At 42.3% G+C, this 11168-nt stretch overlaps 1 protein-coding gene across 1 annotated transcript in view; it reads left to right on the plus strand.

Moving 5' to 3' along the window:
• The window catches only part of LOC148525212 (uncharacterized), a 102951-nt gene that overhangs the window by 52351 nt on the left and 39432 nt on the right, over positions 1–11168 (plus strand). Inside the window, exons 29-31 of the mRNA XM_088471023.1 lie at positions 5886–6039; positions 6360–6460; positions 8002–8211. Of these exons, the coding sequence (XP_088327149.1) occupies positions 5886–6039; positions 6360–6460; positions 8002–8211 (465 nt within the window). The remainder of the gene's footprint in view (positions 1–5885; positions 6040–6359; positions 6461–8001; positions 8212–11168) is intronic.

Here is an 11168-nt window from a genome sequence, read left to right on the forward strand (position 1 = left end):
AAAGCCTTACATTCCAATCTTGCCATTTCAGGTTGATCTAGGGCGGATTGTTCTGGCCATGCTCCCGGAAGCCGACCAACCTCAATCTCGTCCCAGGCGTAGGCATCGTATGCGTGCAAGGCCCCAGATATTTCGAACACGTGTCACCCTTTTTGGAATGCCCGATGATGAGGTTTTAAGACGCTACCGTCTTCCTCCCAAAATCATCATAGACACTCTCTCATTAATAGAGAGTGATCTTGAGCGGCAAATTGACAGTCCTACAGCAATACCACCACTTACGCAATTTATGGCGGTGTTACATTTCTGTGCCTCAGGATCATTTCAAACAACGGTGGGAATAGTGGCGGGCATCTCCCAATCCTCCTTTTCCCGGATCCTGAGGGCAGTGATGGAGGCACTTTTCAAGCACCTACATCATTTTATTCAAATGCCTTTGGATATGGGTGCCCTTAGTGTGGCCAAGGCCAATTTTTACCAAATAGCTGGCTTCCCACACATCATAGGGGTTGTGGATGGTACTCACATACCACTTCAGCCTCCAGCACGGCTGGAGGCCATATTTCGAAACAGGAAACACTATCACTCCCTGAATGTAATGGTGGTATGTGATGCCTCCCTCCAGATCCTGTCCCTGAATGCAAAATTACCAGGAAGTGCACATGACTCCTTCGTCATCCGGCAATCAGGGATATGGCACAAATTAAACAACCTACAAGCTGGTGATGCGTGGCTTCTGGGTAAGTGGAGACCTTTAGTACATAACAATGTTAAGCTTGATACACAGTGATCCTGATGTTGTCTATTCTTTTTCACAGGAGACAGTGGATACCCTTGCATGCCCTGGCTGCTCACTCCTTACTTGGCTCCCACACCAGGTCCACAAAGTGAGTTTAATACCGCACTTACAGCCACCAGGCAAGTGGTGGAGCGCTGTATCGGCCTTTTAAAAGGCCGATTCAGATGCCTCCACCGCTCTGGTGGCGAGCTCATGTATTTGCCGGATATGGTTTCGAAAATTGTGGTCCTGTGTGGGATATTTCACAACATCGCCATAAGGAGTGGTGTTCCAATGCAGCCAGAGGATGCCTTACCTGAGGATGGCCCCCCCGAGGTTGGTCGGAGGTCAGTATGTGGGGGGGCCATACGCGATGATGTGGTGGCCCGATATTTTAGGTAATTATTGATCAAACAACAGTGTGTATACCCAATGTGTTCCGTTTTTTTAACATTCATCTTTTTTTATATTAATTCTTGCACCATCTTCTGTTTGTTTGCATAATCTTTGGCACTCCCACGATGACTAATTCCTGCTACCCTTCCAAAACCTTTCTGTGGAAACTTCGGGAATATATTCTGACACCAATATTGCAACGCCATATTTTTGAAATCATGTGGACATGGACCTTCGTCAACCAGTTCTTGATTTGTTGTGTGTTTGTTTAGTTTTTTTGGTATGTGGAGTTTTTCTGATTATCACTGTATGTTTTGTTTGTGAGTGACCACTTTGGATTTTGATTTCTGTTGTGAATAAATATTTGGAGAGTGTAATTTGTTTCCTTTTTGGGCACGTTAGAAGCAAGTGTAAACAAACTCCCAAACGTTAATTTTACCTAAGGGGTAACCCAGTAATGAAGCAAGTGGAGCTAAAATGTAATATGTTTTCGGGGTACTAACCAACACAACAAGGAATCGTGTACAATCAGTTGCCTTCGTAAGATTGTCCTGAGCAGTTTGGCCACCAAATAGGAACCTGAAAAATGGTGTAAACTATCATATTGACCACCACAAAAAAGGAAAATGACATTGGTACTGGGAGGTGTTTCTTGTGCCTGTTTGCATTCGAAATACAACACACAATCTGTAGTGAGTTTCTGGGGCAAACCTTGCTTTAAGAGTCTACTTATGTCAGTGTAAAGAATCTTGGATTTACTCCAAACGCATGAGACAGAGCTTTATTTTAAACAGATTTATTAAGAAACAATTTGTAAAAAAAATAAAAAAAACACTAATTCCTAAGGAGGACCAACAGATGCTCAAGGCCCTGCATTAGCCCGGTGACCTGCTCCCGCATACGGCCCACACAATTCAGAATCTCTTCCCGACGCCTCTGTTCCTCTGTGGGTGACAAAAGTTTGGGGATTAATAAATCGATAATGAAGCAACATTGTAAAAAAACAAAAAACAAGCAAACACAAACTTACAAGCTTGAGGGCCAAAAAAAATTTAAACGGATAAAACCCAGAACCCCAAAATGTCGTATGCCAAAAATACAAGGGCCCTAAAAAAAGGCACACAGGTGTGATATGTGTATGGTGACATCAGCAGGAACAGGTACAGACAACCCCCAAAAATACCCTAAGGCGAAAAAAAGTTAAAAAAAATGGGGACGACACATGATTACATACAAACAGTTTGTGGTGTCCAAAATAAACTATAAAAACATACCGTTCTCCAAAACGAGAGAGCCAGAAGCCACTCCCTGGACCACCTCGGAGGTGGCTAAATTCCCCAACCCGAGGGGCAGGGTGTTTTCTTGATCCTGGGAGGGGGTATTTGGAGGAGGGACGGATGGAGGAGAGGGGGAATTGGGCTGGAGGGGAAGTAGTCCAGAAATATCGGCCACAGGGTCTGGGGAGGAGGGGGGAATAGAGGAATTGGGGGTTGGAGAGAGGGGCCGGGACCGGCGTCTTGTGTGGCGATGCCGCCGTAGTGTTTGCTGTGCCCCTAAAAAATGACCAAAAAATTGTTGTTAGTTTCAACAGGAAACCAAAAAAATAAATAAATAGGACAGACATAAAAACATGCACATGCAGATATGACTACAATGACTCAATAGGACAGACATGAAAACATGCACATGCAGATATGACTACAATGACTCAATAGGACAGACATGAAAACATGCACATGCAGATATGACTACAATGACTCAATAGGACAGACATGAAAACATGCACATGCAGATATGACTACAATGACTCAATAGGACAGACATGAAAACATGCACATGCAGATATGACTACAATGACTCAATAGGACAGACATGAAAACATGCACATGCAGATATGACTACAATGACTCAATAGGACAGATATGAAAACATGCACATGCAGATATGACTACAATGACTCAATAGGACAGACATGAAAACATGCACATGCAGATATGACTACAATGACTCAATAGGACAGACATGAAAACATGCACATGCAGATATGACTACAATGACTCAATAGGACAGACATGAAAACATGCACATGCAGATATGACTACAATGACTCAATAGGACAGACATGAAAACATGCACATGCAGATATGACTACAATGACTCAATAGAACAGACATGAAAACATGCACATGCAGATATGACTACAATGACTCAATAGGACAGACATGAAAACATGCACATGCAGATATGACTACAATGACTCAATAGGACAGACATGAAAACATGCACACGCAGTTAGGGCCCACAAGAAAAACTTGAAAACCACAGTCCAGAACACTTACTTTCCGCAATCTGCATGCGAAAGCATGCCAGCAAGCGGGGCGTCCGCCGGTGCAGGTTCGACCACCTGCGCTCCAGCTGGCCAATATGTCGGCGTGAGCCGAAGGAGCGCAGGCGTCGACGTACCTCCGCATATGCGGAACGCTTGCGCCTATTGGAGATGGGTGGAGGCTGACTGGTGATCCTCCTGTCCATCACCTCCGTCAGCACCAGCAGTTCGCGCCTGGTGAATGCGGCGGATCTCATGATGGCAATGGTGTTTTTTTGACAAAATATTTTTAATAAAGCACCCCAAAAAAATTTGATTGGCTAATGTATTTGTGAAATTAACAGGACCAATTCTATTGGTTAGTGTATGAGTCATGTGTTCGACAGGGCCAGAAATCTCTTGAGAGTTATGATAGGCTTGATGCAGTGACATGCGTAAGCTAATTTAAATAAAGAAATGAACCACAGAAAAATTGTGGGGAGACAAACAAATAGAACAATTGTTTATTTGGGGCTAACATGTCTTTGGAACAATAAAAGCGAAGGTTTCAGCCGTACGTATTCTGCGAGCAAATACAAACACGGACAAGATTAAAGTTTATTGCATTGTGTTGAAAAAAAAAAAAAAATTAAGCTAATTGATATATTCATTGGCATGATACGATTGAGGGAGGTAGGCCGAAAAAACGAGCAGGTAATCGGAATCTGACAGTCCCACTTCCGGTTTGTACTTGTGCGTGCGTTCCCTTCAAGCCATTTCGGGGATGTACGCTCGCTATTTGGCACGCTCGTTAGTCAGAGGAGGGGTCGCCTGAGTTTGGGGCGGATTTTTAGCTGCGTCGGAAAAAACGAGCGAGTGCTTGAATTTAAATATTTTTTTACGTACGGCGAACGTGCGTACGCCCACTTGCGAGTGGGTCTGAATCAGGGCCAAAGTACAGTATGAATATACCGTATTCCAATAGAACCAATCTTTAAGATATGTATGTACAAGTCAAGGCAGCCATACATGGGCCAATACCACTGCTCTGCCCAACAACATAATCAATAACCATATATACAGGTACTTCACCAGCACATGTTTGAATGATTTAAAGCTGTCTGTACACAAAGTCCAACAGTATTTATCTTCTGACCATATTTACCAACATGCCCAGCAATGATTATCTTTGGGCTCATAGTCATTTTGCGGCACCACATGCTACGATATTAGGCAGATTTCTACTAGATAATGAAAACAAAGTCTGAATTGCTTCCTATTCTATTATTTTATTTATCTGGACAAACATGAGCAACACTTGCTTGATCACTACCAAATGCCATTCATGATGTATGGCGTTGAAACAATTAAATATTCTTTGAGCATAATCAGTTATTAAATTCTTAATTCAACTTAATTTTTGCCAATACCTTCGTATAAGAATGCAGAATGGCTGTCATGTCTCAGACACGTGCAAATTCTCCCACTGTCAGTGAAGGAGACATGACCGAGCAGGAGAGGAGAGCCCAGCACAGGGCGTTTTAAGACAAGAGAGGGCCTGTGAGCAGACTCGGTGTAGGCCCACTTCTCTCTGGCAGTGCAGTAGAGCCTAGCTTGGTACCAGAATCTACTGCGCATGCATGGGTCTCTGAGCAGATGGCGTCCTCGACTTAATCCCATGGACATCTCTAGTGCTCATGCACAAGTCACCGGGTAAATGGCCCTCGCCTTTTTACCTGTGATTTTTGCCAGCCTGTCGTTACAGAGCAGCACTCTGGAGACTGCAGAGAGGTAAGTACAATTATATATGGGTGATGGGTGTGCGTTGTGGGCCCCCCTGGACCCAGAGGCTTGTGTACACCGCACACCCTGCACCCATTAAAGATATGCCCTTGCCACAATTAGGACACTTCTTTTCACAGAGCCAGTGCCCGAAAGCAATTTAGCAATTAATGTAGGTGACTACAGGATGTCAGTTAGCCAATCCGTCATTAGTTGTATTGGGGTCTATGTACTAAGCTTTGGAAAGATATAAAGTATCAACCAATCTGCTCCTGTGACTTTACAGGCTGTGTTTCAAAAATGACAGTTGGGAGCTGATTGGTTTGTAATTTATCCCCTTCCACTTTATCTCTTGCCAAGTCTTAGTACATAGTATCTAGTAAGACAGAACGCCATACCGCTGATGGACCTGTGCAGTGACCAGCGCTTAAGTAGAAGGATGGCTCCTGATGCAGCAGGAGTCACTTTATATTACAATTGACAATTTTGGGACCTTTGGCCAATATAAATTGGTCACATCTGCAAATGGAAATCTATAATTTATACAGTGTCCATTAACCTAGATATATGGATATAGGTTTCCTAGGAAGATATATCAACTTAAGTGCATGTATTTGTTTATAGGTTGTTACCCCAAGTGCCCACCTGAAAGACCCTTTTTCGATGAGGATAGAATGGAATGTGTGGCAACATGTCCATGCTATTCGATTAATGGAACACTCTATCAGGTTGGTCAAGAGATGCCTCCTGATGATAGTGACAGCATCTGTACAGCCTGGTAAGAAAGAAAAAGTCCTGTGCTTTGTGTAGTGAATGTGGTGGAGGTCAAAAGTATATACAGTACTGTAACATCAGTACACAATATAGTGTACTACATACTAAGAAATGTACAGTTAGAGAACCATGTGTCTGATTTAACCAGAACCCACTGCAGTAGTTTATGTTGATGAGATTTTTGTACCTAAAGCAATCTACAAGCCGAAGGCGGGTTATCCAATTATCATGGACACTAATTGCTTGAAAATTTGTAGATGAGCAACTTTTATACATAACTAACTATAAACTAAACCATAAGATGCTACGCTGCATCTGTTACAGGACATCAATTGATGCCTCAGCCTACACAAATGACAAATACATCATTCTCTCTTTGTTTTCCAGCAAATGTTCTCCAAACGGCAGACAATGTACTCTTGAAGGTAAACTTTAAAATAACAAATGTAATGAATACCTGTTTAGCAAAGTTAGTCTACATACTGTATAAACTAATACAACCTCACTAATAATACATATGAATTAGTGCATGCAAATTAAATGCCGAATGTTCAGAGGGAATCATGGCGAATAAAGCTAATAGTCTTCTTACTTGACTTTGATCAGCTTGCATTTACAATAGAAAGTGCAGATAGTAAAAATGAAGTACAGTAGCAATTTGGGCATCTAGGGATACAGAGTATATAAAAGTAATCTATGAAACGTATGTATTGGTAGTGCTTTTGAGCAAGTTGATTTTGAGCTACTCATTGTATTCTGAACTAACTGAAATCTTAAAACATTCAGGGCCTGGTTCTGAATTGCCCACGATCACGGTGTAATGTAGTTGAGTAATTTTTTTGCATTGTGCATGCATGTAAATCTCTAAAAATTTGCACGCACGTGTTACACTCTGTATACCCACAGTAGCACTTGAGACACATCGTGTGTGAGATGTATTAGAAATGTATTGGGCATTCCTGGGCGGTTACTGGGAGGTCGTGTGACTACTGCAAAAGACGCTATAGCATACTACAAAAGACGCTAAAGTGTACTACAAAAGGTGCTAAAGCATACTACAAAAGATTACTACAAAAGATGCTAAAGCGTACTACAAAAGATTCTAAAGCATATTACAAAAGACGCTAAAGCGTATTACAAAAGGTGCTAAAGCATACTGCAAAAGACGCTAAAGCATGCTAAAGCATACTACAAAAGATGCTAAAGCATATTACAAAAGGTGCTAAAGTATACTGCAAAAGATGCTAAAGCATACTACAAAAGACGCTAAAGCATACTTGCCTACTCTCCTGGAACTGCCGCGAGGCTTCCAAAATTTGACCACACCAGATGAGTGAGAAAGTTTCCCTAGCCAGCCACCATCTGCCCACAAGCCGCCCACATACTCAGCAAAAGTGTGTGGTCCGAGTGGCTGATGACATAACTTGTGCTGAATCGTGTCATCATGGCCCCTCCGCCCCACTTCACAATGCTGTTAATCACGGCATAGTGAAGCAGAGACCGGTGCCACAATGACACAATCACGTCTTCACACCCATCGGCCTGTCCACCTTCCACCGATACACCCCCCTGCTGAGCCAATCAGGGGGGGAGGGGGCAGCCAGGAAGTCATAAAGTATGCACTAAAGCGGTCGTGCAGTGTGTGACTCTACTTCAACACCATTGTGTTTCTTATTCTCTAAAAGAGACATTGGACAAATTAACACAACTAATAAAATCTCTGTCAATATAGATTTGAATTAATCTTGATTGTTCTTGAAATGTAATGATTAGATTTGTACTAAATACTTATTGTATAGATCAGCTGAATACATTTTATAAAATATCATCCTCATCTTGCCAAAAGCTTTAAATGATTTGACTGAATACTGATTCTCTCATATCCCTCAGTGTTACCCTAGAAACTATTTAGCTAAAATGCAATTGTTTAATTGTCCTTAATAATGTATTTGCTTTTATTGTACAGACTGCTGTGTGTATGAAGGCAAAATATATAAGTCACCAGAAATTGTTTACAACACCACTGATGGCATTGGAGGCTGTATTGTTGGATATTGCATTAAAGGACAAGTCACAGGAACTAACACACCCTGCAGCTCAACAGCTACACCAAGTACAGTGTTCAGCTTCTCCACTACAACTCCTCTGACTGCAACAACACCCACCAGCACTGCAGGTAAAATGTTGCAATTGTGTAAGTTCATTGTAAAACAGGATCATCATTCAAACTAATGGATAAAGTTGACTCATAAACATTCCTGTTAGCAAATATTGAACATTTCTCTAAAAAATAATTTATAGTAGTGAATATATTGAAATTAAAGTGCACCGACTTATAGTAAAAACAGCAATTGCATGCATGTACTGAACCAATAATTAGAAACATGCCATTTATAAGTTCACTAGGTAACTGCTTGGCCATCAGTGATGTCACTGATTCCTACAACATTGATAAGCTACATGATCATGACCATTGGATCAGGCCACAAACTGATTAACTCAACTTTTGCGAAGCTGGGATGAGTCCTTTGTAATATTACTTTGTGGGAAATGTAATGTTATAATTGAAAAATTCTCATTTGTTTCTGAAGTTAAATTTCAAAAATTGCTGCTTTAAAAAATTGAGGTAAAAATCAGGGAAATTTACTGATTTTGATAAATCACTGTTCATTAGATTTTCTACTATATTTTTATCTATATATTTTTTGCAGTTTTGATGGTTGTAACTAGTACAGAGATTGTAGAAGATTCAGTAATGTACTAAGAGGAAGTGTGAGGTGGCGTGTGTATGCATTACAAACATGGCACTTACAGAGGATGTAGTTATGAGGTCTCAATCCCGACAGCGTAATCCAGGCAGGGGATTTAACATAGGCATCGAAATACCGACGCCTATGTTAATCCCGATGCTGGAACACCAGACCGATCATCCTCTCTGCCGGGTAAGTATACACTTAGCCCAGGGATGGGGGGGTTAGGTTTAGGGACCCTCAGGGGGAATTTAGGGTTAGGAACCCCCCCAGGGAAGGTTACAGTTAGGCTACGGGAAGGGGGGGTTAGAGTTAGGCACGACTGGGGGAGTTTAGGGTTAGACATCCCCCCGGGAGGGTTAGATTTAGGCACCCATGGGGGAGGTTAGGATTAGGCACGAGGGTGGGAGGATAGGGTTAGGCACTAGGGGAGAGGTTAGGGTTAGCCACTTGGGGGGAGGTTAGGGTTAGGCACCCCTAAGGGAGGGTTAGAGTTAGGGGGGAAAGGGGTAGGGATAGCTTAAATACTTACCGTGTTGGGATCTTCATTCTTCTGTCTTTCGGAGTCGGTATTACATCTGCTGGGCTTTAGTCCGGTGGTATGTCATACTGATTCCCACTTACAGTAGTAATCTAGAAAAAGGGTACATTTGGAAGAAGCACTGTGATGTCCTATAAATCCATATCAAGAGTGATGTTACACATGAGCAAAAGGGGCAGCCAGAACCACTAATCACAGCAACGGCACTGCTAATCCTTAAATCCAGTGTACAACCACTCCAGACATAGATTTACACAATATCAAGGTGCTCCATGGCAACAGTTAGCAAATTGAATACATAGACCACTAGACTTTCATTTTTGTTTAGCATAAACTATAACTGTATGAAAATATGTCAATTTAATATGTGCACTTTCATATCTTCTCACAATAATACATATGGCTTATTTGATATTTAGACTGATTCTAATATCATATTAAATTTATTTGCTTCTATTGTGAGGCTACATACTGTAGGCTCAGTGATCACGCTGAGCAAAAAAAATTGTGGGTCCCAGGGACCCCTCACTTAAAAAAGTTGGGGTCTTAGGCCCTCATTCAGAGCCACTCGCTATCGGCAGTACGCTCGTTCCGAGCGATGTTCGCACATCTGCGCATGCGTACGGTTTTTAGTACGCATGTGCGAACCAGTCAGTGCGGCCGAAAATCATTTGTACGCAATATAGCGAGTGCCTGCTATTTTGAGTGACAGAATGAGGCGTATGTGGGTGGTAACAGGGGAAGGTGCTTGAAAACGGGGAGTGGAGATCCGATCGCAGGCGTGCTTAAAGGTCAAAACGGGTGTGCATAATTAATATAGCAGCGTCAATGACCACGTCACTTGGTTTTTTTAAACTCAGAACTGCTCGCAAAATAGCGGTTGAAAAAACCAACCACAAGAATAGCGAGCAGTTCATATTCTGTTCGATGTACTCGATTAATCTAATAAATAGCGGACATGACGTATGGTGCGAGCGGCCAGGGGGCGTTTTTAAGAAATAAAAGAGCGTATGTTTTGCTCGCTCATTCAGATTTAGAGGTGTGAACAGACTGCAATGTGCGAACGGATCATTTGCATAGCCACCCCATGTTTTTGAACGAACGAACGCAAATAGCGAACGGCTCTGAATGAGGGCCTTAGTCCACTGTTTTTGGGTCCCGTTACATATTATGGGGGGTGAGAGCAGGCAGCGGATGGGACAGAGCTGGGGTCAGTTAGCAGTTGCGGTAGAGGGGGTTAAGGGCAAGCAGCGATTGGGGTAGAGCTGGAGGTAAAGGATGGGAGAAGTTGTGGTAGAGCTGGAACTAGATGGGGAGTTAGGGTGGGCAGAGTTAAGGGTAGAGAGGGGTAAGTTCAGACAGTAGTTGAAACAGTACTGGGGCAAGGAGGGGGCTAGGGGCAGGTAGTGCTGGGAGTAATGAGGGGGCAAGGGTAGATAGCAGCTGGGGCAGTACTGGGGGCAAGGAAGAGGTTAGGGGCAGGCAGTACTAAGGGTAGGGAGGGGGTGATTGGATAATGTGGCGCTGCACACAGGACAAACAGCGCATCCTGCAGGACCCGCTCAGTTTAGAAAATAGGGCCCCCAACTTCCTATAATGTGTAAAAACATGCTATGGCGCATATTTTGCGATCACTGAGGCTACATACTGTACACTGTACAAGTGTGACAGTAAGCATTATCTGCTGAAGAGAAAAGTGGATAAGCACATACTATAAGTTGTTTAAACCATTTAAATCAATATTCCATGACTAATAATAATAATAATGACATATTCTTTTTCATTTTATTATTATTATTATTATTATTATTATTATTAATATTATTATTATTATTATTTATA

This window comes from Taudactylus pleione, unplaced genomic scaffold (genome assembly GCF_031769625.1).
Source record: "Taudactylus pleione unplaced genomic scaffold, aTauple2 ptg000109l, whole genome shotgun sequence".
In the NCBI taxonomy this organism is placed as follows: Eukaryota; Metazoa; Chordata; class Amphibia; order Anura; family Myobatrachidae; genus Taudactylus; species Taudactylus pleione.